Source organism: Balaenoptera borealis (genome assembly GCF_965194805.1).
Source record: "Balaenoptera borealis genome assembly, chromosome: 16".
NCBI lineage: Eukaryota > Metazoa > Chordata > Mammalia > Artiodactyla > Balaenopteridae > Balaenoptera > Balaenoptera borealis.
The window spans coordinates 83,061,399-83,089,199 of NC_138872.1; the positions used below are offsets into that span (position 1 = coordinate 83,061,399).

General features: G+C 45.7%; 1 protein-coding gene across 16 annotated transcripts in view; it reads right to left on the reverse strand.

Moving 5' to 3' along the window:
* The window catches only part of TRRAP (transformation/transcription domain associated protein), a 120,210-nt gene that overhangs the window by 58,676 nt on the left and 33,733 nt on the right, over positions 1 to 27,801 (reverse strand). For 8 of the 16 annotated variants that reach the window (XR_014235851.1, XM_082360864.1, XM_082360863.1 and 5 more), the window contains 22 exons: positions 27,161 to 27,312; positions 23,354 to 23,553; positions 21,771 to 21,988; positions 21,456 to 21,653; positions 20,624 to 20,884; positions 19,946 to 20,107; positions 17,675 to 17,771; positions 15,812 to 15,933; positions 15,316 to 15,486; positions 11,618 to 11,686; positions 9,103 to 9,156; positions 8,953 to 8,973; positions 7,172 to 7,291; positions 6,813 to 6,932; positions 6,261 to 6,425; positions 5,983 to 6,164; positions 5,574 to 5,772; positions 5,012 to 5,140; positions 2,987 to 3,253; positions 1,596 to 1,802; positions 392 to 550; positions 162 to 296 (listed from right to left, as the gene is read on the reverse strand). Coding sequence is in view for 15 of the 16 variants with exons in the window: in XM_082360864.1 (XP_082216990.1) it covers positions 162 to 296; positions 392 to 550; positions 1,596 to 1,802; positions 2,987 to 3,253; positions 5,012 to 5,140; positions 5,574 to 5,772; positions 5,983 to 6,164; positions 6,261 to 6,425; positions 6,813 to 6,932; positions 7,172 to 7,291; positions 8,953 to 8,973; positions 9,103 to 9,156; positions 11,618 to 11,686; positions 15,316 to 15,486; positions 15,812 to 15,933; positions 17,675 to 17,771; positions 19,946 to 20,107; positions 20,624 to 20,884; positions 21,456 to 21,653; positions 21,771 to 21,988; positions 23,354 to 23,553; positions 27,161 to 27,312 (3,408 nt within the window). In the remaining variant the exon portion in view is untranslated. The remainder of the gene's footprint in view (positions 1 to 161; positions 297 to 391; positions 551 to 1,595; positions 1,803 to 2,986; positions 3,254 to 5,011; positions 5,141 to 5,573; positions 5,773 to 5,982; positions 6,165 to 6,260; positions 6,426 to 6,812; positions 6,933 to 7,171; positions 7,292 to 8,952; positions 8,974 to 9,102; positions 9,157 to 11,617; positions 11,687 to 15,315; positions 15,487 to 15,811; positions 15,934 to 17,674; positions 17,772 to 19,945; positions 20,108 to 20,623; positions 20,885 to 21,455; positions 21,654 to 21,770; positions 21,989 to 23,353; positions 23,554 to 27,160; positions 27,313 to 27,801) is intronic. The other 8 variants (XM_082360869.1, XM_082360868.1, XM_082360866.1 and 5 more) reach the window with 3 other exon arrangements.

Sequence of the window (27,801 nt, forward strand, 5' to 3'; positions counted from 1 at the left end):
GGAAGCCAGCAATGTGGGACATCATGGGGTTTCTAGCTGTGGGCGCAGCCTTTCCCAGCTGTCCTGCGGGCATGGCGCCGGGCACTCGGCCCACGTTCAAAGTTTGTTGGATAAATGAACCCGTAAAAGAAGGCGCTCGCAGCCTGTGCACGTGCTCTTACTGCGCTGATGGCTCCCGTCGCCGTCCTGAAGCGCTTCACTTCCTGCGCAGAGTCCACCGACAGGCCTCTTTTAATGGAAGATGAGACAGAGTTGACTCCTTCTCCACTTGTATTTGGGTCCATGTCTGCATCCGGCTTAAAGAAACACACCCACACTTGACCTTCCTGACTGTTCTCCAGGGAGAGGCATAAAGAACAGTCAGGGAAGAGTCGAGGGGCTGACGCCCTACCTGCTGGTCCTTGATCCTCTGCAGCTCCCACTTGATGACGACTTCGGACAGGTCCACGGCCAGCCGCCTCTGCTCGATGGTGACGCTGGGCGTGAAGCCCAGCCTCTGCATGGCGCTGACCATGTGCTGCACCAGGTGGTGCCGCACCGGGTAGTACACCTGCGGGCGCGGGCCGGGTCACGCCAGGGACACTGCGTGCCGCCCCGCACGCATGCCCACGTAACCCGCCTCGGCCCCAACACACACAACCCAACTTCCTGCCCAAGAATTCTGAACCGTAACTGTAGCAAAGAAATTCTCATCACCTTTTGTATGTGTGTTTATCACTCCCCCCCACCCCGCACTGAGTCCCAATATAAGAGCGTGTTTCAGCCTTTTAGGACCATCTTTAAAAAACGCTGAACACTGAATCATCTTTAGGTAGGCAAGTCTAGTCACGTGTGTTAAACTTCAGACTTGATGTCATACAAATTAGCCATGCCAAGAGGCAAATTCCCAACTCTAAAAGAGCTGGCTGTAAAAGAATTAGCTTTTAACTCAATCCTTTCTCCTCTACCCAAACATCTACAAGAAATATCTACATATAAATAAATCCAACAAAGGGGGTGATCTGGTTATAGAGAAGGTGGTGCCAGCGACCCCTTCAAGCCAAGTTACCAAAATCTAGAGTTAATGACAACTACCTCCCACCTTAGAGTAACAACTCATCTGTATTCATGGACGACTGAGTACAGCTGACCCTTGAACAACACAGGGGTCAGTGGTGCCCACCCCTGACAGAGTCACAAACGCAAGTGTAAACTTCACAGTCGGCCCTCTCCATCCGTAGTCCCGCATCTACGGATTCAACCAAGTCCAGAGCATGTAATACTGTAGTACGTGTTTACTGAAAAATATCTGTATGTAAGCAGACCCACACAGTTCAAACCCTTGTTGTTCAAAGGTCAACTGTACTTACAAGAAAAATGCCATCTTAGTAAAAAGCTTATACCAGGGCCACATTCTCTAAACTACAGTGATTTCCATGTTGATAAGGCCATACACATACCCATACTAACTAATGGATCAGAATTACCTTTACTGAAAGATGCATGACCACCTTATTATTGCAGAAAACGGAAGACAGGCGAAACTTCAAAGCAAATGCCTGACAGGGTATTTGCTCTGAAGCAATCGACATCAATCTACAGTACTTCCTACACACCTTGAAGTGCTGCACTATCAAATGCAAAATATGAACCAGCTGGGGGACAGTGTGCCCCTCCTCCACGATGATCTTCCTCGTCCAGTGGGTCAGCATCTGGTGCCCGTCCTCCATTCGGGCAGGCACCGCCGGAGTCAAAATAGCCATTGCCTGCCTGACAATTGCTCGGGCTTCCATTGCATGGGCCTTGAGAAGACTGTGAAAAACCTAAGACAGGACAGAAATACTGATAGAATGAACGTTTTAAAAAACAAGATGAAAACAATCACTTAGAACTAAGGCATGATATTTCTGCAAAACAATTTAAAGAAATTCCTTAGGGCTCTTATTAGGAAAAACCGCAGTAGTTACTTTCTCTTTCATTCAGTTTTGGTCAATGAATATGTTTGCTCTAATATTTTCCGAGCACCTACTATGTGCCCGTGCTAAACTAGGGTGGAGCATACAAAGACGAGCAGGACCCAGCTCCTCTAGCGTAACCAGTGGGAAGTCGGTTGAGGGATACAGATCATTTTACTCCAGCCCCAGGGTAGAAAATGGAGTGAAAGGGGCCACTCTCAGAGACAGTGCTGAATTAGTTCAAGTGAAGGTCTGATGGAAGTGAGGTCATGGGAACACAGACCAGCCGACTGGCACCGTGGGCGGAGGGGACGGGACGGGGGCTGGAAACAACAGAACTTGCTAAGCCTGCATGCCTGGGAGAATGACAGGTTGTCACAAATGCCCCTGGGGTCTCCGGTCCAGAAAAGTTCCCAAGAGGGAGTGGTCAGAGGAAACAATCAAGAGTGACTCACAGGACAGGACGAGAGCCAGCACTTACCAGGTGCTTAGTGGGACAGACAGGCTGAGTGCTCAAGTGCATGATTACATTTAACTCTTACACAGAACAGTGACGAACTCAGTCAGAGTCACGAAACTCATGAGGGGAAGAAACAAAACTCAAACTCAGCCTGTCTTGACATCAAAGCCTAACCCACTGAGCAATGCAAGGAACAAGTGCTTCAGGTCGTCAACCCGAAGAGGGGTTAGGAGACGAGGGTTCAAGAGTGCCTACTGCCTGTCTTTAGCTAAGGCGTGGGCCGGGGCCCTTGACTAACACATTTTCATGCAACGGGTAGAGACGCATGAGGCGGACAAAGCAGACACTGTCTTATTTCGAAAGCAAGGCTGCAGAGGAAGGAGCGGGCCGAGCAGGAACAGGGAGGAAGGGTGAGAATGAGTCATCGTGGAGCTTCCACAGTCACAAAGAGACGGCAGCGAGGAGCACTTTTAAATGTACTGGGCAAGACAATAAACAGGGAAGGAGGCTGTGCTTGCGCTCGTCTGCGGGAGCAGCATGTGCGCGTGGGGTCGGGTGGACGGGGCGGGGCGGGGGGGGGCCCGCCGAGTACCTGCAGGACTATCTTCTTGTGTATCGCAAACTTGGCGATAATGTGGGCCAGCAGCAAGTGCCCGCTGTACTTGCAGGCGGGGTCCACGCAGGCCTTGGAGAGCAGGCAGGGCCACGCGAAGGTCATGAGGCGGCGCAGCTTGCTGTTGCGGTTCTTGTTGTTGTCGTGGACGTGGTGGGGTGCGTGCTCCACCAGCAGCGTGGCAAACTGCAGCAGGTAGATGCGCAGCGAGTCCAGCATGTCCGCCTGCTTCTCCGGGTCCAGGACCTGCGAGAGCACGAGCACAGGATGCACTTCTGCTCTGCTGCCCCTGAAGGGCCACTTGACAGGTCTAGGCCTTGAAACACACACACACACACACACACACTCTCTCCCTCTCTCTCTCTCTCCACACATAATATTAAGCTTTACAGTGATGGACTCAATGACGTCACATCAACTTTCCTCTATTACATACAGATGACAAACTCGATACATTTATTTTAATGCTGAAAAAAGGGGCAGGCTTAGAAGTCAGAATGCAGTGGGCAAAGGGGCTTGAGGTAGAAAAGGAATACTAGCTCTTCAATGCAAGGTGATTCAGGACTGAGTTTCTTAATTTCCAAGTAATTGAGATTTTTTTCTGGTCAACCATTAATAACCTTGTTCTTATTTTTTAGTAGTATTATCAGAAAATGTTATTTACCAAAAAATCTGTTTTTAAAAAAATTGTTATGCTTTCCTATGCAATCAAGTATCTGACAGATTTTTACATGTGTTTCACGAACGTAAGAAAAAAATGCGCACTCTGAGGAACATGTTACACGTCCCTAGTGAATCAAGCATACTGACTGCCCCATCCAGTAAGTACCCTAACCACCTTCTGTCTCTCAGAGGGCCTGCCAGACTAAAGTCTTCCACGATAACTGTGTTTTCACCAGGGCCCCCTCTCCCCTGGATGTGCTGCCTCACGGCGGCCCCTCCCCAGGGCGCCAGCCTGCCCCGCACCATTTATTCCCATCGACGCTGGAGATCCCAGCTCCTCACTTGTGCCGAGTCGGCAGCGTCTGGCCCCGAGGACACAGCCTAGAGAAGGCAGTACACGGGAGGGGCCGCGTCCGGGTCACCATCTCCCCACAGCTGCCCAGAACAAGGCAAATATCAGTATGTGGACCAAAGATAATCCCTTGGGCTCAGCTCTCACTTCCACAGGAGGGTGGGCGTGGGGTCAAAACCGCAGAAAGGAGGTCCGTCTTAAGGGACAAAGACTACAGGAGGCCCAGCAACCTGTCCATGTGAACAGCACTCCCGCTGCCTGGACCCCGGGACGGAGCAGTGAGGAAACCACTGTGTCCTCTCCGAGGGCGGTGACTCACGGGTGGCGCGCAACAGGCGGGAATGCCCACGGCTCACAGCGCTCCACCACCAACCGTGCGCGAACACTCAGTCCAACAACCTCAAGGCAAACTCGGCGTCTGCCGGTGAAGTTCAATAGCCTAATGGCAGAGGAGAGCCGAGGCACCATGGGAAACACAGCACAGGCATTCCTCAAGCAGACACTTGATTCCAAAAGCCTCACTAGTGCAAACTGGAAACACTATTGTAAAAGTGCTGAGACCCAAGCTAACTTCAGACACCCTAGTGCCACAACGACGCTCATGAACTTGGCAGCAAAGGGGCACAGCGGCAACCGGATCCAGTCTAATATTCTCACTGGCTTTTAGTAGATCCTTTTGCAAAGCTAAAGATGTAAACAGATCTTGAAAACTCTACTGACCAGCCATAGAGGTTTCTACAAAACAACTGTGACATCTGAATCTTTCACTGAGATATATTCTGTTTCTCACTGGAATCTATTCATGTGGAAAAGATAATTCATTCCACATGGAGGCTGCCTTAATAAATTCACTAGTAAGAATTATAATGTTCTGCTATAAATTAACGCAATCATGAAAAATAAAAGCCTTAGGGAAATAAGCTTATTTCCGTGAACCTATCACATCTCCCAAGTTACTTTTCAGGCCAATGCATGGTTAGTGATGTCACCTTGGTTATAAACACACTGGTGATGCTCTCCGGGTTATCGCCTTCTGGATTGGGAGGTCCTAAGAGCTGCTCTCCTTCCCCCTTCTCAAAGCTGTATAAGAAAGCAGGATTCAAGATATGCTGCAGAACCTACAAAAAAATTTTACAATGAAGGAGAAGGAAAACAAAGCCATGCTCTCTATCTCTTTCACTAGGTGGCAGGACCACCAGCTTGGTTATGCTGCACCATCAAGTTAGACCTCAATCAAGGGTGCAGCTAATAATCTTGTCTTTTATTACAATGGTAACTGTAAAGGTAGGCTAAAAACTTGAGGAAAAGAGACATTGGCCTGGTTCACTCTTCACACCTCAAACAAGTTGTTTTATAGAAACAAGGGAACTAACAAACTGCTCGTCAACACTGGTTCACGGCTGGACCTGCCTTATGTTTCCCAACAATGAAAATTTTCCTCATAAATGGCCCAGACGAGGAAAGGCACAGCAGAACACGAGTAGTGCCCTTGGCTCCCTAGAAAACGAGCTCAAACGCCGTGGCTTTTCCTGCAGTAACACTGGGACCCACCTTGGCTTTCAATTCATCTCCGAAGTTGGGGTCGTTGAAGTCCACAAAGCGAAAAAACAGGGCACGTTTTTGAGCAATGCTGTAATTTTTGGGAATCTCCTCCTCCGTGTACTCTTTTAAGAACGTCATGTTGCAGAGGAAACGACCAGTGAAGGCCCGGAGCAGCTGGAACAGCAATTCTATGTCTCCGTAATTCCTTCTGAAGGGTCAAAATAAGAAGGCAGGTTAAATTATGGCAAATTTCATAACTATGTTTGACGTCCGACTTGCTGTTGAGCAGCTCAAAGTTACAGCCCGTCCTCTACAACAAATGCGATGACACACATGCAGTGAGCCAGCTACGCAGAGCCCAGGGAGGAGGCTTATCGGGGGAGCCGGCCACGTGGCGCAGAGCGCCCGGCGCACCCACTTGCAGTAACTCAGCAGACAGTAGGCCAGCAGCTTGGGCTCCTTCCAGTTGGTGGCAGCCATGTTCTCCTTCCGGTGTCTTTCTTGGAAGGTTTCGCTGACCCACACACGTCTCAGCTGGCTCACCAGAGAGTGCTGATTGGCCAGCCAGGAGTCATCGTTTTTAACTATAATACTGATGATCTGTCAAAGAAGAGAGAATGAGGAAGCTGACAGGGTTCTCCCTGAGTCTCGACTAAACGTTTAAGACGTCGGGTGCCTGACACAGAGCCGTGCTACCTTGATGGCCTGGAACTGCAGGTCCAGGCGCAGGGTGCTGGTACTGGGTGAGCCGGGGCGCACGGCAGTCTGGGTGCCGCCGGGCAGCAGCAGCGTGATGAACCGGTTGGGGTTAGCCGCCAGCACGTCTCGAAGAGGTCTGGCATCTTTGTGCTTTAAAAAACTCTGAAAACAAAGCAAAATAAACAGCTGTTTAAAGCTAATCAAAACCCACAAAATGTTGAAATGATATAAACTCGAAGGTTCTTCCTAAATCTCTCAAGGCAGGCAAAAAAAAAAAAAAAAATCACTGTAAGCACCCTCTTTAAAAAGTGCTTTTCAGACAATCATCACACTTGGAGTTTCATAATCCTAGCAGCTCGTTCGTTCGTTACCACCACCAAAATCCTACAGAGGGGAATTCCTGGACTTGAGCTTTTCACATACACAACAATGTTTCTAATACTCAAATACATTAGAGAAAAATAAAGCCAGGACACTGAACAGTGATATATAAATTCCAGACCGTCGAGCATGGTGGCAGGGACCCCGACCCCAGCCCCGGGCTCCCACCATGAACATCCTGCTCCACTGGGGGTCGTTCAGCGTGGCTTCCATCATGAACAGCTCCACCGTCTGCGAGGGGTGGCGGGTCAGGAACTTGATCAGAGGCTCTCTGAACGGACTGCCGGCCTAGAAAACATGTGGTGAAAACTAGACCTTCTGGGGGTTTGAGGCTTTTCTGGTCCAGCGACCTCACAGGGTTCCAATGTGCATTTCTCCCCCTTGTAACTGGAATGCACGCACCGTCAGCAAATATTAACGCCCAATATCTTTATACTGTTAGATTAACCCATCTAAAATATGACAGTGAAAACATTACAAGCAACAGATGGAGGAAGAATTAGAATTAGCCCATGTGTGACCATTACCTCGATCAACATAGCACGTTCTGTTTTCATTACGACCTCTAACAAAGGCTTGACCAGAGTTTGAGGTGCAGCTGGGATCAGATGAAAAAGGTTTATGATTGCCGAACAAATTTTCATTTCCTAATGAAGAAGACCAGAAATTATAAAATAGGCCAATTAATTTTGCCAGCAAGAGATACCAACATGACTACAGACCCTGCTAGGCGCTAGCTACATCTGCAAGGTTAGCCAACAGAAGCAGAGTTAACATGTATCAATAGGAAGCCACAACTCACCAATCTCAGATTACAGCTGTGGCCTAAGGAAACTACCTGCCCTCGGCCTTCAGATTTCATCTGTCAGCGGAGGGGAGCGGGAGCTGACTGTGCACCTCGGTGATGGGGCCGTCTTTGCTTTCACGCACACTGACAAGTGTTGGAAGTGACCTTTCGGGCTGCCGAGGTGAGCCCAGCAGGGGCGGGTGTGGGGGGGTCATGCCCGTGGCCATGAGCGTTAGGATTCCCTCACGTTGCCATGACATCACGGGGTCTTCCCAATGCACTAAGTTCTGAGGACACAGACTTCTTTTACCCTCAAAACTTAGCACAAAGTCCTCAAAGAAAATACTTGAAGTATTTACCCTGGAAATTAATCATCAACGTAAATAAATGACTGACTGTGGTTCTAAAAATTTGCCAACCAGGCCTGAAAATAAAGCTGACAAACTGCTATACGGAATCATATGCAAAACGTGGGATGCCAAGAATTTTGCATTTTTTAACGTGCTAACAGCTCAGCGGCCAATTACTGAGTGTCATTCCGACTTTCGGTTCAGTGTCAGTTCCCACGGTTTTGTGTCTGCCATTCAGGCCACGGGGAAGGGAAGACTCCCTGATGTCCCATCCTGGGTGGCGGGTAATAGGATACCCATGACTCTAAACCAGTAAAATGGGGATGATAAACACCAGTCAGGAGGGACCACGTCCCAGCAGCACTGGAGATACTTCTCAAAATGTCTCTTTAAGCCAAAAGGCAAAACGGTGCGACGGGGAAGAAATGAGAAAAATAGCTCAGCGTTGCTCCCATGCTTCCTCTAGAGCTCTCTTCTACAGTGTTTCCAAGTTTTCAGGCAGATTAAGTTCTACCCTGAAATTAGAATAACCTTCTAACAATGGTACTTTCATCTTAAGGGTTTTCGTTTTCAAAGCACTGTCATGAAATCACTTCTGGCCTTCGCGTCACCACCGGAAGGCAGGAATGACAGGTATTACCATCCCCATTTTACAGAAGAGGGAAAGCTCAGGGCTGGGCTGTTCAAAGTCAGTGTCGTGACCACCACAGTGTGGTATGCGTGAGAGACATACACAGGGGCCTGGGTGCAGGGGGAGCAAGGAGGTTTCAGTTTGAGGCAGCTGGTCAGTCAGAGGAAACAGAACTCCTCCCCATGTCTAGCAGGTCTAATGTATTCTTTGTGGCATTTCCTCTCAAGAGGTTGTTAGATGCATGAGTTCATACAAACATTATGAGAGCAAAACCCGGCTGGATCAGAAATATTGAGATACTGCAATTCTAGCACGTAGAAAACCAAAGAACTTAGAATCTTGCTTAAAGACGTCCTAATAGAAAACATGCGTGGCACCCGGACAGTTCACGGCAATGGTACTAATACAACTCCGCCACAGACAGACAGGACGGCTCACCGCACTCAAAGGCACGACACACTCTGTCCAGCACAGAACCACAGGTCACAGCAAAACCAAGCACAACAACAACCCCGCCTGCACTTCCACTGAGATTCTCACCTCTACCCCTTCCACGGCAGGCTGAACCAAAACAAAAATTACAGCATGAAAAAAGGCAACAGAAAGGTAAAAAGAAAAGAAAAGAAAAGAAAATATAAACTGTTCTTCACATTGCAAGTCATAAACTGACTTTTAATAGGTTGTTCTCACCTCAAACTGACAGAATGGAGACAAGGAACATCTCCCGCACTCTGAAATGCTTTCCTGAGGATGGGGAGGAAAATCATCTTTTTTCTATTTATGTTATTTACACAGAACTTCCCATATACTCAATACACAGTAAGGATTATTGGGGTAAACAAGACAGTAAAGACACAATTATCAGAAAGCACATAATAATTAACAGATGCTCAACAGCAAAAAATACACCTTCCACCCTTCAGATGTCAAAACAGCCCTTCTGATGGTGTCACATGGAGTGTATTCTTCCCTAAATCAAATTTTTAAAAAAGGAGTTTTGGAATTCTTGTCTAGGGGGAGAAACTGTAAGACCCTGTTGTATGCAAATACATTAAAAAAAAAAAAAACTGTTTTGTTTAGAGTGAATAACTCAAGATTTTGCATGAAGTGCTGATATTTAAAAAAACCTCTTTCCCAGATGGAGTTGGAAGAGGACCAGGGGGTTTAATCCCCATCAATTAGGCGTGTTTGAGGCCAGAAGAACCCAGAGGCCGTGATGCCACTCACTGGATACTTAGGTTATCCTGAGAAGGGGTGTGTGTGTGTGTGTGTGTGTGTGTGTGTGTGTGTGTGTGTGCATGTCCGTGTCCGTGTGTCCGTGTGTGTGTGTGTGTGTGTGTGTACACACAGACATAGTGTAACAGGTGGTCATGAGTTTTCCCCTGTAAGTTCAATGCCAAACAGGTAAACCTTCCTAAACATGATGACAATGTAAAACTCTGATCATTAGGGGTACCCGATGTTATGGGGAGCTTTTATTTATTTTTATTCAACTTTTAACATGTCATCGGTTATAGTTTCTCAACTGGGCAGTGTTATTTGGGGATCTGACCAAATAAACAAACTACTTTCCAAGACCCATTCCTAATCTGTGGAGCATTCATAAAAACTATCGGAGCTCAAGGGCAGAAAGGAGGCTTGGCCCTGAGCTGAGGTCACGAAGCTGTGGCCACAATGCCTTGGACCCCAAACACCATAGCCCCTGAGTTGAGAGCCGCGGCCTCCCTCAGCAGTGGGACGTTCCCAGGCTCTCGGGGTCACGCTCATATGCTGATCGACAGGCTTCAGCGGGAAGGGGCTCAGGGACCTCCCAGTGCCCACGGCCCCACCCCCTATGCAACTGACCCCCCATCCCACATGAGCTGCAGTAAAAGTTTATCTTTTTGATCTAATGGAAGTCATTCATCTACCCACTAGGGTTTAAATGTTTATTCTAGAACTGGCTATATGTTTCAGAGAATTAACAGCTAACTGTAAAAACAAATAATAAATTTAGAGCAAGAATACCTAACAGATGAGAGACGGGGAGGAAAAGTACAGAGGCACTTGCACCTACTCCCAGGAGCTTAGGCTTTTAAAATACACTCTGCTGTCCCCCATGAAGATTTCCTGATTTTTTCCCTATATATATGAAAATAACGAACCTTCAAAGAGGTCATGGATGGTTTAACACTCCTAAAAAAAGTTTAAGATCCTGTTTTAGTTTTGCTTGTTGGCTGTTTAGAAGCAGCAGGAAACAAGACTCACATAAACAAAACACCTTGACGTAGAATGGTCAAAACAAAGCATAATAAAGCCAAAATAAGTAAATAAAATACAAGATGGGATGAAACACAGCATCCAACAAATAGGCACAGGAGGACAAAAAGCCACATTAATTATGCCTCTTAAGAGCTCAAGGAATCCCCTCATTAGGTACTGCTGTACAATTTCACTGGGCGTAACAGGAGCATGTGGAAAACACAATCCCACTGAGAGGACAGTCATCAAGTTTAAAAATATCTTAAAAGAATATTAACATATACAAATAAGACTAGATTCAAAACAGCAAGAACCATTCATTTTTAAGAGACAAAGTCTTTAGTGACCAACATCAGATACTTAAAAAGATTTAACTAAAGTGGTTTTCCCTCAAAACGGTAAAAAAATGTGTTTTGAAGTACTGGCCATTTGGACTTTCAGCAAACAACTGGGGTGGGGGATTTGGACCTAGAAAACATACATGCCAATATTTATGCGATGCTTTATTACATTCTCCTTAATGCTTTTACGAAGTCCTAAAACCTCTACTTGGTTTATGAGGCAATGATGACGGAAAGCAATGGAAAACAGCGGCTGAGGACTGCAGCCTGTGCAAACAAGAGCTGCCAGAACAGTCTAGAAAGTACACTTTACTCACTTTCAAGAAAAACTAATAAAACTGAAATACATTTCAAGCTTCCCAGAATTCTCATCAACAAAAACATCATGTTAAAGTGAACAAAAGGGAGATTTTAAAGAAACATAAAAAGGAATGTTCAACAATTAAGAGAAATAAAAGCAAAATGTAATGCTAACAAAATATGTTTAACAATTTACATGGACTATAGTCACACAAAACTAGATTTCTGACCGGAATTTTAATTAAAAGCACCGCTCCGATATTAGCATTGGTAACGGCAGCGTACAGTGGGGCTGCCCTCCCAGAAACAAACAAGTCACTCACGTTTCCGTCGCTCCTCTGGCCCCCTTTGTGGGTGAGGACCACCACTTCCATCCACTTTCGCAGATGTTGCTGTGAAAAAATATATCCTTAGCCATTTTTTCTCGACAACAGGAGCATCTCAATTCCAAAATGCAGCTCTTAGGTGAAAACTCATATGTAATCATTACTTTCCATGCTATTTAATGTGAGAATGGCAGTGATTCTATTACTGAAATAGCGCAGCCATTGAACTAGTGATGAGAGTAACTGGCATTTGTTTATGTTCTATAAATAGAAAGGCTGAATTTACCCTGATACAACAAGAGAAAATGTGCTGCACCCCGGCCATTCCAATACCAGGACTTTTACTCCTGCTACTCTGTGCTGCAGCTGTTCCCGGAGAGCTGCCCTGAGCCAGCACCAAGCTAGCCGTCGGGGCAGAGACGTGAACAAGCAGACACCACCCCTGTCCCTGTGGCGCTCCAGTGACAGCGGGGGAACAAGGTGAAACACAGGTGCCTGCTGTGTAACAGAAGAGCAGGAACCAGCTACAGATGAGCGCCGAGGAGGCAGGGAGGGCCCTGCAGAGGCAGACAGGCCAGAAGCACAAGGACGAGCGCGCCAGGCAGAGAAAAGGAGGGAGGCCAGAAACGGAAAGGGTGGCCACTGCGGCTGAGGATTAGTGGGCACAAGGGGAACCCCGGGGGAGGGGCTGGTGAGATGAGCATGGATCCCACAGCGCGTGCGGGCAACAATTCCCTTCCGTGCGGAATGAGGGCGCTCGTTCTGTGGAAAGACTGTGCTGCTGCAGGAGCAGAGGAGCGATCCCCGGGCCACAGCAACTCGGGCCGACCCAGCCTGTGGCAGCCGGGCTCCCGCCCTCAACGGGGTCCAGCAAAACCCAGCGACACGCGCTCAGAGCCCAAGCTAAACCACACAGGGGCATCCAAACAACAGCTTCGTGATCCTACACTGTCCAAACCTGTTCTTCAAAACACTGCCCTGCAGGAAGTTAACAAGCTCCTTTAAAAAGGACTCCTCAGTCACAAACAGGCTTGGGGACAGATGGTTTCAATACATCCAAACACTTTTCTCTGAGCCTTCAGTGTCCACAGACCTTGTAAAGCTTCAAGAGGGGAACACAGTAAGTGGTGCGTCCCAAACTTACTTAGTTACTTACTGTTTTTCACAGAAACCCTACATCTTCTAAAGCCAGTGTTCCAAGGAACACACATTGAGAAACATTAAAATAATATATATTTCTTCAAAGCAACTAAATACACTCACAAGATTTTACCAGTAAAATTCCTTGAAGGATACCATCAGAATATATATTCAGGGCTTCCCTGGTGGCGCAGTGGTTGAGAATCTGCCTGCCAATGCAGGGGACACGGGTTCGAGCCCTGGTCTGGGAAGATCCCACATGCCGCAGAGCAACTGGGCCCGTGAGCCACAACTACTGAGCCTGCGCGTCTGGAGCCTGTGCTCCGCAACAAGAGAGGCCGCGATAGTGAGAGGCCCGCGCACCGCGATGAAGAGTGGCCCCCACTCGCCGCAACTGGAGAAAGCCCTCACACAGAAACGAAGACCCAACACAGCCAAAAATAAAACATAATAAATAAATTAAAAAATATATATATATATATATTCAAAAAACCTCTATCTTACTAGAATAGCTATTTATACCAAAGATATGAGAATAACAAAATTAAAGGTACAGAAAATGGCCAGCTGCTTTCAGATTTCCCAAAGGAAAAAAATAACACTGACTGGTATAGAAAGTTCACTTTTAGTTCAATAAGGAGATTTCCAAAACAACTAACCATATAAGAAACTTCAAGATCAAATGTCAAGCAGTTGAAATTATAAGAAAGGAAAATGTTCAGGGGTGTCTTTACGAATGCCCACCCTAGACAGCAAGGTGTCCTATCTCTTAAACTTATGCTGAAGGCTTGAGCTGTTCACCCCAGAAGTGTATCAAATGAGGGAAAACAGAGGCCGAAGACTGAGCACAGTTCTGAAGGACATGGCTCGGTAAGGACGAACGTGGCAGACCACAGGGTCCATGCGCAAGGCCCGCACCACAAACGCAGAAGCACCACAGCACGGGACCTGGCTGGACCTGGGCGAGATGGCTGGACAAACAGAAGCCTCAGTTATTCTGTATCCAAGTACATCAGCACTCCCTGCTTTCAGAGGCATTCAACCACTCAGAAGGTGGCTAGAATGTCAGAGAAGGAAAAAAAAAAAAATCCCCTCAACAAACCAGAAACACAAAACCTATGTACTTTATTTTAGGGAAAAAGACTTTTGGCCTTAGTCAGAAACTACAGATGTGAGACAGTTCTGTTCTTTTTTTTTTTGGCCGTGCTGCACGTCTTGCAGGATCTTAGTTCCCCAACCAGGGATTGAATCTGCGCCCTCGGCAGTGAAAGCTCAGAGTCCTAACCACTGGACCACCAGGGAATTCCCTGTTTACTCTGTTCTAAAAAACTCTGGAGAACAATGTTTACTGAATGAATTCCCAGCTCACAGATCTAACGGGTTAGACTGGAGTGAATAAAAAAAAAAAACACACAAAAAGAAAGTTGTTTCAGGCAGGCATGCAAAGGCAGCAAGAAATGATAGCCAACAGAGGGTAGAGAGAGACTAGTTTTAAAAGGAGACAAACATAAAAACACTAGGAGATTAGAACACACGCACAGATCTCATACATGAAAGAACCAATAGTCATAAGATGAGGTAAGATAATGTGTGTATTTGATGTGCTCTGACTGGGAAGTGATATAATTTCATTTACTTTAACCATGCTTATGAATGTTTGTATGCATGTAAATTGATGGGTGTGTATGTGTATTACACGTGGAAGCTTAAAGGGAAAGAGCCTTTCAATCTGGAAAATTACACTCTACTACTAGGGCATCACTTCAAAGTTTTAGGACCAATCATAATACTATCAATTCCCACTTAGGTATTTGGGCCATTGTTCATTTCTTAGGCATCTGTAGATACGAAGAAACCAGCATGTGAGGTTAAAAAGCTGCATAAAAAACACATGCATGTTTGCAGTAACGTAGCATGAAATTAAGTTAATAAATTATTTACAAATGTTTATTTACAGAATGCAAAATAAAGCTAATACTTGAAACCCTCTTTCCTCTGTTTACACCTCATGTTTAAACACTGTCAGATCTTTTCTTTGCATAATTATTTCCTTGATAACTGTAAAAACTCAAAGGACTTCTAATGCTCTTACAAGTTTTTCACCGCATCACTGTCTATAAAGGCCAAAGACTGGGAAAAAGCTAGATGTTCACCAAGTGGGGAATGATTCAGTACATTCTGGCATGTCCCCATCATGAAATATCATGTAGCCATAAGACAGAATGAAGAAACGCTTTATGTACTGATATGAAATGATGGGATGGTAAATGGAAAAAGTAAGATGTATGTATATATTACACTTCCCTTTGTGGGAACTAATAGACATATGTCCCACTACAAATGGGAAACATCTCTAGAAGGACACACAGGAAACTTAACACTGGTGGTCCCCCGGAAGAGGAACTGGGTGGCTGGAGGACGGGGGTGGGAGGGAGCCTTTTCACAGACACCCTTTTACACCTTCTGAGTTTTAAACCATGTAAATGCGTTACTCATTTTAAAAAAATAATTTAATTTTTCAGGTTTATCATAGAATTTGTATGCATTCGGCTTACCATCATCTGATCACAAAATTTATCATTGAAGGAGTTTGGGAAGAGCCTGGTCACCGAGGTCAGACGATTCACGACGTTCAGTGTCAAGCTCCGATAGTCCCCCAGCATCATCAGCAAAGGTCTCATATGAGTATGGATTTGATCTACTTCTATGGTAGCACCTTCTAAAAACTATTTTAAAAAAAGGTTACAAAGGAAAACAGATATCAGAGTATACTTCACAACAGAATGGAACTCATATTCAACTCTAGCAGCAAGTTTTTGCTTTGCTTGGGAAAATGGAGTATTAAACCATATACATTCCAGAAGTTTATGATGAAATGAGGAAGACTAGTCATTACTGTTTACTTTTTAAAGGGCTCAGGATGACTATGAAACAGATAGAGACACTATTCCAATCCGGTATGTTATTAACCACAGGCCGACTCCCAGGATACAGACAAGGTCAACAGGAAGAACTCAATGCAGAACTCACACCCGCCCAGCCCTCGCTCACCTTTCTCATACAGGCTTCCCCGGCCTCCTGGAGCTCACTGTTGGTTGAATTAAGGGCTTTGAAGAGGGCAGCGATGATCTTCTCTCTGGACTGAGGAAGGTAATTGCAGGCAGCAAGCGCATCTTTAGGGAGAGAAATCAATATAATTTTCATCATTAGCCTGAAAAACGTACAATTTCCTAGTCTAAAGGCTCTTACCAACCAACAAATTTATGAGTCACTAAACTTCTTTCCTAGTATCTGGCCTCTTGAAAGACAAAAGAATGCACTGCCTTCTAATCACAGGCTCAACTATTATCTAAGCGTGAACACTATTATCTAAGAAGGCAACAGCCTGCCAGAAAGTCCATGATAAATCTTACTGCCCAGATAAGATGAACAAGGGCTGAAGGAGAGAAACAATGGGAAAACAAGGGCTGAAGGGGGTCCCCAATGCACCCATGCCCCCAAGACATCCTCACAGGTGAGAGCACGGCTGACCTGTGGGCGGGTGCATGCTGAATTAGCCCAGGACAGAGCCTCAGATTCTGGTGATGAAGGAAGTAGACACACACAGCCCAGCTGTCTCTCCACTATCCAAGTCTAATAGGATGGTCTCCTCCCAACTTGGGGGGTTAAAGGCTTTGAAAATGCAAATATCCTTAGGCAACACCACATGCCTCCAGCCTCTATGTTAAAGGTTAGTTAAGGGGTAACATTGTAGCAAGAGCAATGCCCATGCCCGCTGACAGGAACGCCTGAGAGGCACCCACCAGGAAGCGTGAGAGGCTCCCAACGCCCCACCCACCACAGCTCTGGCTAGCTGTGTCTTGAGCCCCATCCTCAAGCTCAAGTATTATGGTCTGCCTCTCAGCTCCTCTACCTCTAATTCAAGGAGGATTCTGGTAATATTTTATTAAGTGTATAAAAGTCAACAAGAGACAAAGTCAACTAAGCAACTTGTATTGGGTATTTATCAAAAAAGGGGGAAATGACTGTTTCTAAGCATGAGGATGAGTACTGATCTAGTATATGTTCCCCTAAGCTATGTACAATTCCTGTGCTAAACAACGATAATACATTCTTAATGAAAGCCTAGAGACAGCAGGAGTCTCAAATGCTTCTGAATCATTAAAAAGTTTGAAAAGGTCTAAATACTCCGATTCAGATGAAAATGGCAAGATAGGAATGGTATGACAACTCTCTTAAACCAGAATATTAGAGAGATACGTACTTTAGAGTTATATATAGTTCCCATAAGACAGCTATAAAGAGTTTACTATAGGGCTTCCCTGGTGGCACAGTGGTTGAGAATCTGCCTGCCAATGCAGGGGACACGGGTTCGAGCCCTGGTCTGGGAAGATCCCACATGCCGCAGAGCAACTGGGCCCGTGAGCCACAGCTACTGAGCCTGCGCGTCTGGAGCCTGTGCTCCGCAATAAGAGAGGCCGCGATAGTGAGAGGCCCGCACACCGCGATGAAGAGTGGCCCCCGGTCGCCGCAACTAGAGAAAGCCCTCGCATAGAAACGAAGACCCAACACAGCCAAAAATAATAAAATAAATAAATTTAAAAAAAAAAAAGAAAAAGCAGTAACTTTCAATTTAAAAAAAAAATACACATAACAACAACAACAACAACAAAAAAAGAGTTTACTATAGAGTGAAATCCAGTTTATTAGAGTAAAAAGAATTATTTAAATCCTAGCAATCTATATAATCCATTGACATCTCACTATGTAGTTTGATAAATATACAAACATAATTTTTTTTTATTCCACATTAAAAAGACCACAAGAAGTCAGAAAAATTAGACAACAAAAAAACGCCACTGTCTCCCTTCACTTTTGTATCCCGTAACTTGTCTCAGATTTACATGAACTTACTTAAGGCTGCAATTCGTAAAGGTACGAGTGACGGAAGGCTTTTATAGCAGGGCAGTTTTGTTAAAGCTGAATCTTCAGCCTCGCACAAATTCAAGAGCTGCAAAAGATAGAACTTAATTTAGCCTGCTCTCACTGTGAAGACACAATAACCTTGCAAGTAACAGAACACAGCGATCTGCCACATACAACATGATTAACAAACTAAACCCAAATCCCAAAGCATTTAAGTATCGAAATGTGCTTGACCTTCCTTATTCTAAAGCAAAACTCAGTCAACCCCTGTGACACTTTCTGACCCACTCTGATACCATAATGTTTTTTCTTTACGCAGAGAATCACTTTATCTAAACGCAAATTCCAAGATGGCGGGTACAACTCCTCCTTGTTCAGAGCTGCTTCCCAATGCCTTGGGCCAGTGCCCAAGAAACATACATGTTATAATTCAAGAGTTGGAGCAGTAATCCTTTTTTTTTTTTCTTTCTTTTCAAGTACAGAGAAGCATAAGCAGGAAGTATTTCACTGGAAATACCGTAACGCAGATACTCCAGTGGCTAGCCTTCCAGACACTTTATCAGACCAGTACACATTTATATATCTAATATCTAAAATGTTATATATGGTGTTCTATTACTTCTTTCCCCTTCTATTGACATCCTGGAAAATGGTACCATTTTTTCCCTTAAAGATTCCTACCTAGTAAAAGATTTAAAACAGTAGAGGAGGACATATAGAGAAAAGCATTTCAACCACCCACCCTACTCCACCCCCAAGAGGAAACCTTCAGTAACGCTCTCCTCATATATAACATATTTGTATACACACACATATACAGAACCCTCTATCTATATCTAGAGAGAGTGAGCATCAGAAACTAAGTTAGAAAGCCAGACGTCCAAACGTGGCCACACCAGAACCACCTGGGACGTTTTTAGGCAGTAGATTCCCAGGTCTGACCCCAAATCTACTGAACCTAAATCTTCGGGAAGAGGACTCAAGAGTTTCTATTTTCCGAAAGATCCTCACATGTTTTTATGCAGCTGGTATCCTGATAAACACTTTCAAAACCAGTTTAGTTTCCTGAAATTTAAACACTCACTACCAGTTTCTGGTCTCCAGCTCCATGAGGAATTTTCCACATAGGTTACAACACATCTGCCTCTGAAGCCCCCAAAGGCAAGCAAGTTCCCCTCCCATTCTCCAGGGGCTCTCCTGGACCCTCCATCAAATCTTATGAGTGATGTTATACAAGGGATATAACAAGGTATAAATGATCTCAGCTAGAACACATGATCAATGACCTTATGTCCAAGCAAAAACATAGGACTTAAAGAATCAATAGGTAAATTTTTCATAATTGGAAAATTCAGACTTAGCGTGGATAAGGAAGAATTTGCTTCCTTATGACTTTTGCCTCAGTTTACTCTGACGATGCCTCCAGAAGTATAATTCACGTCTCATAAAAATTTCAGATTAGGACTGATAATCAACAGCCCATTATGGAGTCTAAGAATTAATGCTTATAATTTGACTGTATTTATAGTTTAATTTCTATTTATCATTGTCTAATTTCATCCCACACTGTAATATTTACGGTGACAAACACTTACAAAGTGCCATCCACCACCGCCTGTTATCTTGGGTCAAGGGGCAAGTCAAGTCCACTAAACAAGAGCCCAGCAGGACAGCGGAGTGATTAGAAACCAGGCTCTAAAACAACTGTGGTGGTTCCACCCTAAGCTCTCCAGCTCACCTGCTCTGTAGTTTTAGGTGTCTAACAAACCCTAAGGCTCAGATTCTGCATCTTCAAAATGAGAATCATCAGTATCTGTACTTCATGGGGTGCTGCCAGAACTAGGTAAGGGCATTCACGTGAAGTGAGTTCTCAACTGCAAACGGCACATTCAAGTGGTTGATAAACTCAGGAAACTGGGCACCTGCTGATACGAGAGTGATTAAGGTAGATGCTACAGTCTTATCTCTAGAATACAAGCTCAAGGTCCTGAAGAGCAAGGCTCCCTGTGGAGGGCTAAGAGAGCTCGAAGGACTCAGAAACCCCCCACATTCTACCGGACATCTCCAGTCACCATGCCTACCTCCTCGCCAATCCCGGACGTAACATACCTGTGCCGGGGGCTGAGCCAGGCGATGGCCGGTTACCATGGTCACCGCCCGTGCCTTCTGAGTGCTGCCTGACCAGTCTTCGTGCACAAAGACAGGTTACCAGACACACGCCATCACCATCCACACCACGCCGCACCACCACCCCCCTACCTCTGTGTAGAACACCTTATGCTCCACCACGTTAAGGTCCATTGTGAAGAGCCTGGGCTGCAACGTGGTACAGAACGTGTTCCCCTCCATCAGGCCAATCTGCGCATTGGCAGGCTGGTGTCGGAGCAAATGCTTCTTAGGTGGGACCATATCCTGGAGAACCTGGGAGAGGCAGGGAGGAAGCACCACTGACCAGCCGCCCCTCAGAAAGCAAACACCTCTCATCACAATGTTCTAAGCCAATCAGCAGTTTGAAAACCATAACTGAGATCAAAAGTTATCACAGACATCCTTTAGTTAGGAAAGGGAAGCTCCATTTCATACGCTGACACTGGGTCATGGAAAGATGCACGTCAGATACGTTTAATTCCTACGGGTCCAGAGTAACCTCTCTCACAACCACCACCACCAAAACAAGAACAGTACCATCAGGCTGTGCTCTACAGGCCCAGGAAACCAGTACTCTACTCCCTTGACACTCACAACTACTGATACAGACGTTAACGTAAGCACGTTGCTGTTTGCATATCTGAGATCAGAAAGAGCATATGTAATAGCACTCTGTTTACTGGACACAAAATTACAAATTCCATATTATCTACAAGTCAAACTTGAAGGAAAAAAAAAGTCTTCAAAGGTTTTGTTCCAACAACCCTAGTCTGGTGACAGACGTCTCACCTCCTTGTGGGGTTCCATTATCACGGTCACGCTCCTCCCGGTGACCTGGGCCAGCACCTGTAGGGAGTGCATAGCCTGCTTCCTCACGGTTGAGTTAGGAGACGTGACTTCCCGAACCAGGTCATGGGTCACGTGGTGGAAGGACTTCTCCTGGGCCGCCATGATCTCCTCAGCCCTCTCCTCGTCCTTCAGGGGCGTCGCACACCTCATCAGAAGCTGCTCCAGGGTGGTCTTGGCCATGGCGACTGCCCCATTGGAAACCTGCAGGCCAGGGGCTCCTTAGCGCGAAAGGGGGCGACGCTGCCCACAGCACCCACGTCTCCTGCACACGCTCCCCCCAACACACGCCGTCACCGGGGGCGCACGCCCCTCACGCCAGCTAACGTGTCAAGTCTGCTTCATTAACGTCTGCAAGGTGTTCCAGTAGCTAACTCTCCTGCTCATAGGTAATTTCTGTCTGTCATTCAGAAAAGAAAATGCGGATCTAGACTTGATCCTTGTGTTTACCGAATGGATTTAAGCAGGCAATGCCCACCATCTTCTATTTGTTTGTGTTATATCTGCACAGAGCTTCATAAAGAACGCGACTCCTGTAGAAACTTCTGGCCAGTTAAGTACTCTGGCCAGGGGCTGTTCATCATGACAGACAAGTATTTAGATCCTCAGAGAAAGAGAACCTGAGGGCTCTGATCTGTCCTTTCACTGAAGATGCTGTGATGTTTTCTAAGCTTCTAGGAGAGCGTATTTGCGGAACTGTCTGAAACCAACTGTGCTCCAGGCAAACCAGCGTCTTGAACCAGGATGGTTAGGTTTGGGGTCACCCATCACCTACCTCTCCAGTCAAGTCCATCATGACAAAGAGAAGAGCTTTGAGGAAGGTTTGCTGGTTCTGCAGAACCCAAGTGAGAGGCAGCCGCTCCATGAGGAACTTAATGGACACCACGCCCCCCAGCTTTGCGTACCAGGCCTGCTCGTAGCAGCACGCGCACAAGCGTTCCACGATATAAGAGAAGAGGGGCAGCTGGCACGCCTGGAGAAAAACGCACACAACCCGTACGGTGTTACTCAGTTCTTAAACTATGAGTGACTTCTAGAACGACTACCCTCAAGCACAAACACGCCCACACAGACCTCAATCCTTCCTTACCCTCTCCTTTGAGCCCAGGATGATACTTGCAACATCAAATATCACAGCGAGGGCTACCTCCCCGATCTTGCAAAGTTCCTTTTCTTCATACGCCATACAAATAGCTATCGCATCAATGAGGACCAAGGGGTCCATTCCTTTCGACCCGTTTTCTTCACTGTGAAACATGGCGGTGCTGGGCTGGCTGCCCACCTGGTAGCAGGGGAGCAAGAAGGGACCTGGAAGGAGAGGCAGAGGGCGCGAGGGAAAGTCGGGTTTAGCTCCACAAACACTCTCGTCCCTCAAACTGCAAAACTACCTCGTGTTTTTCCTTGAGGTTAGGAATTTAATAAAAGCCCAACCCTGGTACTCCAGACCACCTGCTGGTAAACTGCAGTTATTTATAAACTAAGTGATCTGACCGGCACTAAGGCTATTTTTCTGAATGTTTTCCATTACACACTGATATTTTCACACTTTCTCAATCCCAATTCAAAGATGTATTAGTTTAAAAGGAGAACCACAATCAGGTATCTTCTTTAAAAAAAATCATTAGCGAGGCCAAGAGGTACAATATGGGAATGACCATGGGTTATGCTCTTGACATACAAGTAACAGTAAAAAGCAACAACATCCACCTACAAAACCTAACCCACACACAGAGAACAGTCTGCCAGCAACTATTAATTCATACCCGGCAGGCATCCAGCATGAGGCAAGATGGGAGTTACTGAGAAGCGTACAGGTCTGCTGGAAACACTGAGAAACAACCTAAGTGTTAAACTGTACAGCACTGACTGTCCAGGCAGGAAGAGTTAAAAAAAAAAAAAAAAAGGAGGGGAAGTTCTGTGTTCTGCAGTGTCTGGAGAAAACCACTTGTTGATTGAGGGTGAGGGGCTCTGAGGACCCAAAGTGCTACTCAAGTGTGAGTGCCCACTGACCAGCACTGAGATTAAGGTGAGATTAAGTGTTCAGAAACTTAGCAACTGGCAGCGTGGTGAAATTTTTACTGTCTTTTCCAAAATCACCAGTCTGCAGTGGGTTAGAAACACAGAGACAAACGAAATGGGTCCTTCACCACCCAGAGCCTGAGAACCCCGGAGCAGAGGCGAGGGGCGCACAGGCAGGACGAGCCCAGGAGCAGGGGAAGCACAGCCTGCAGACGGAGCAGCTGGCTGATGGGCGGCCAGCGGGAGACGGAGCAGCTGGCTGATGGGCGGCCAGCGGGAGACGGAGCAGAGCGGAGGGTGAGCCTCGGAAACACCACCAAGGACAGGAGACCAGCCAGGGCTGTGACCACGAACTGTCCCTATTCTACACACAGAGGGGCCAAAAGTACTCAGCCCCCAGGATGAAAAACAAAGGGCCAAAACGTTAAACTCGGTGTATTTTATAGGTAAAACTTGGTGACAATTTTCAAGTGAATTCAGCACCCACTGCTGACATACCAACTATCTCTGTCAATGGAAAACTATGAAGTGGAAAACTATGAAACAAAAGCCAAAAACCAATCAGCCAGACTCAGCTTCTCTGAAACACAGCGTCTGACCGAGTTTTTGAAGCTCCCCAAAGGCCTCAACCCACCACTTCTCTGTCCCACTCACCGCACTGCTGGGCAACTGCCACCATCGTGTAGTGGCGAATCAAGCTGGCTACAAAGGGCAGGGCACTGGGCCGGAGGTCTTTAATGACAGCGGACATGAACGCCCCGGTCAGAGCCTGCTCAAACGTCTTCCGAGCTGGAGTGTCTTGAGCTTTGTAGCGATGTGATATGATGACATTGGGTATGGTCTTTTCTGTAAAGCTGCAAGACAACAATTAAATCCATCATCACGACACTCAAGTCCTGAGCCAATGATTCCACTACAACTTACTTATTTTCAACCTGCCCACTTTCCTCTTGTGCAGATAGGCCTGAGTGAGTTAATTTCTCTGCTTTAATTTCAGCAACACTTTGGAATCAAACATGATGAATTTCATGATGAATGTTTATAGCCAATGGTTCAAGAGACACCAAATATGTTCTACCTAATATGAGCACAGGTAATGAATCAGAGGTAAATTACAAAAGGACAGCACATTCAATATTTTTGCAATTATTTTCTATTTTAAGAAATTTGATGTTTGATATTAATCTTTTATAATTAAATAAGCCAAATTGTAAGAAGTATCAACGATCAAAGAGAGATGAAAAAAGCTATTACTTAAAGGCAACTATATACCTGTTATACGTTGAAAAATCACACCACGAGGTACAGAATCAAATGGGGCTATGGGTCTAAATGGATAAAGGGTTTACTGCCAATTATATGAGATTAACTAAAACCCAAGAAAGCAGAGTCAGGGAAGCACACGTCAAACACAAGGATAAGAAACGGTCGTCAATATTTTTAAAATTGTTAGTTTCATCCAACCAGGAACAGGTCCAGATAACAGAAATTTCTTTCTGTGACCAGAGTCTGCCTCTAATATTTGCCCACTCACTCTCTGGTTCTGCCCCCAAAACTAATAAAATACACAGGCCCTTCATTTCCACGTGCAGCATCTTCAAACAGAGGGAAGAGTGGTGGTCACACTCCCCACCCCACACCTGAATGTCTCCTTAGCTCTTTTCCAGGTTGTAATCATGCTCTTTAAAAGGCCACTGGGTCCAACTAACGCAATCAGACATCTGAGTCCCACCATCCCCCCGGCCTGCTCTTCCACACTGCTCCTGACACCCCAGTACATGCTCTTCTGGCTTAAGCCAAGAAAACCTGCGGTCAGCCAGAGTAAGTCACAGCCTTTCATCCACTTCCTGTGAAACTTAGGGCAAAATCCAAAGTCTTCTTGGTGTTCCCCTGAGGCCCTAACTCAGCCCCATCCCACCCCACTCTCCCTCCTGCCCAGCGCACTCCTTAGCCTGCGACGCACAGGAGCACTTATCACTAGCTGAAGTACTATGCGTTTGTTTCTTTCTGCTGTTGTCCGTCTACCCCACTAGAATATAAATTCCTTGAAGGCAAGGATGCAGTCTTGTACACAAGCCTTGAACAGAGCCTGGTTCTAGGAGGTACTCAATCTATGAATGCAGAGATGGAGAACGAACAGTCTTAAAAATAAGTGGGTCCTGAATCTCCAAAGGGCAAAAAGTAAACATGGACCCCTACTCCACTCCATTCACAAAAGTTAATTCTAGAGGATAAAGATCAAAATGCAAAGGACAGAACTACAGAGCTTTTAGAAGATAATACAAGAGTATCTTCACGATGAGGATGCAGAAAATGATTTCTTACAAACAATATAAAAAGCATAAAACAAAAGGAAAAATTTATCACCTTGACCACAGTAATATCATGAACTTCTGTTTATCAAAAAATTCGGCTGAAAGGCTTAGAAACAATGAGCACACCTAGCAGAGAGACCTTGGTCTGTGTCCATTTCTTCAGGAGCCCTCATTCCTTTGATAGGGAATAGTGACTCCAGGGCTGGGGGAGAGAGGGCACGAGGTAAGCCAGAAACATCCTGCTGAGCTACAAAGGATGCCCAGAAACTGATGGGGACACGACACAGGAATACAGGAGCCAGCCAAGAGGGGCTCTCAGCGACTCTATCTAGACAATCTGGTCACCAAATTAATGGACTGTCACCCTTTAAATAAATTAAGAATCCATGAGTCCATACTACTATAAACAAATATGAAAGGAGACAGAAAAAGATCTTCCTTTGTAAAAAAAAGAGCACATGGAGGTAGAAAATCACCATTTTATATCCATACAAGAGAATATGATTCGGCAATGAAAAGGAGCAAACTACAGACAAATTTTGCAACATGGAAGAGTTTCAAAAGCATTATGCTGGGACTTCCCTGGTGGCGCAGTGGTTAAGAATCCACCTGCCAATGCAGGGGACACGGGTTCAATCCCTGGGCGGGGAATATCCCACATGCCGCAGAGAAACTAAGCCCATGTGCCACAACTACTGAGCCTGTGCTCTAGAGCCCGCGAGCCTCAACTACTGAGCCCGCGTGCTGCAACTACTGAGGCCTGCGTGCCTAGCGCCGGTGCTCCGCAACAAGAGAAGCCACTTCAACGAGAGGCCCGCACACCGCAATGAAGAGTAGCCCCTGCTCACCACAACTAGAGAGAAAAGCCCGCACGCAGCAACGAAGACCCAACGCAGCCAAAAAATAAAAAATTTTTTTTCAAAATTATAAAAAAAAAAAAAAAAGGAACCATACAATATGCAGCCCTGGGTTTGGCTTCTTTCCCTTAGCCTGGTGTTGGAAATGATCTGTTCATCTTGGAACACGAGTCAGTAGTTCATTCCTTGTTACTGCTGAGATTTCGTTGTATCCACGCACCACGGATGACAGACATCTGGACTGTTTCCAGTCTATTATGATTCTTAAGGCTACAAGTTTCCCTCAAAATATAGCCTTAGCTGTACCCCAATTACATCTGACCACATATTGCCCTTTTCTTTGCTCTTCGTTCCTGTGGGACTTCAAGCAACTATGCCACTTCACACTATTCTACATGTCTCTTAACTCTTTTTTAAATTTTTTATCTTTTTCTCTCTCTGCACACATTCTGGATAATTTCTTTTGACTTATCTCTTATCTAAAGATTCTCTTTCTGCTTTTTTTTCTTTAATCTGCTTGGGCAATTTTTATAACGTTTGTAATTTCTTGGAGTGTTTTCAAGTTTGTCTTTCATTTATTTTAAACAGAGCAGAAGCATAGTTATAACCTAGCTGTGGAGATCCTCATATCTGCAGTCTGAGCAGATCTCTTTCTGCTCATTCTGTGGGCTCTTATTCATGCTGCCTTATTTCCTTGTGCACTTGGCTATTTCTCACTGCTCTCTCTCCAATGCTCTTTTAACAACTGAGCACCTACTATATATCTGGCATTATCTTTGACGCTGTGAGAGACGTAAAAATACAAAGGAAAAACCTCTTCCCTGAAACTTATAACACAGAAAGATGACAGACATACATTACCACAAAAGATCATTATAAAAAGGTCACAGCCTTAAGTGATATGAACGAAATAAAAATGTCACACAAAAGGATCACTCTGGACTGGAAAAGCAAAAGATCCCCTGAACACCTATCATGCGCTGGCGCTGCAAATGTAACGGTGAGCCGAAGGGAGAGAGGACTGACCCTTGATTCCTGAAGCTTGCGACCTAGTGGAGGAGGCAATACTAAAGGAGGATTACGACTGAGAGAAGTTCTAACTCACAAGCGCCCAAGGTTCTTCCCATTTTCTCTAAAAGGCAAGAGAAGCATTGCTGGGCAAACAACACGTCATTTTCCTGAACTGAAGGAACATACTTAAAGCACTAAGAGATCTGGGAGGTCCCCTCCATCCCTAATTTTCTGAAACAAGTTATGTCCCAGCACAGAGAATTGGACCGTCAGCATACTTAGGGTGTGCCAGGAGCTGGTAGAGTGCGTGTTTATTGTCCTCCAGACTCATCATCGCCACCAGGAAGCACCTGATCACTTCCCACGCCTGCCTCCGGTAGCAGGGCTCCGTGTTGGCGCTCTTCAGGCAGTCCAGAGCCGTCTCGATGGCCTACAGCAAAGAGACGCAAAAACTGTAGTCTCTGCTGAAATGACATAACTCTGAGAAGCTTGCACGGAAAGCACGTGCACCACCCAGAAGAACCTGAACGCATGCTTGCTCCTGAAGAGAGCACAGGGGGCCTGCAGACAGGCTAGCAGGTAGTCTCCAAATGAAACCTCCAGAGAAGGCGACAGAAGTATTATGACATAAAGAGCTGCCATGGTTCCAACTGAAATGGGATGTGGAGTTCACTAATTTCATGCTTAAGTAGCCAATGGGAGATTCCAGAAATTAAGTGAGCTCAGAAGGCCTCTTGTGGTAGATTTGCTGGATTAAACTACAATCTGAGTCGTCTCAGTTCAAAACTAAAAGATGACTTTCCTAAGCTTTTACTAAATTCTCTCTTTAAAAGAGGGTTTACTTCATTTTTTCAGAAAATCTACATGGCTACATACACATTTTATCCTTTTCATTACGTTGACCAGGAAGGCAGGGAAG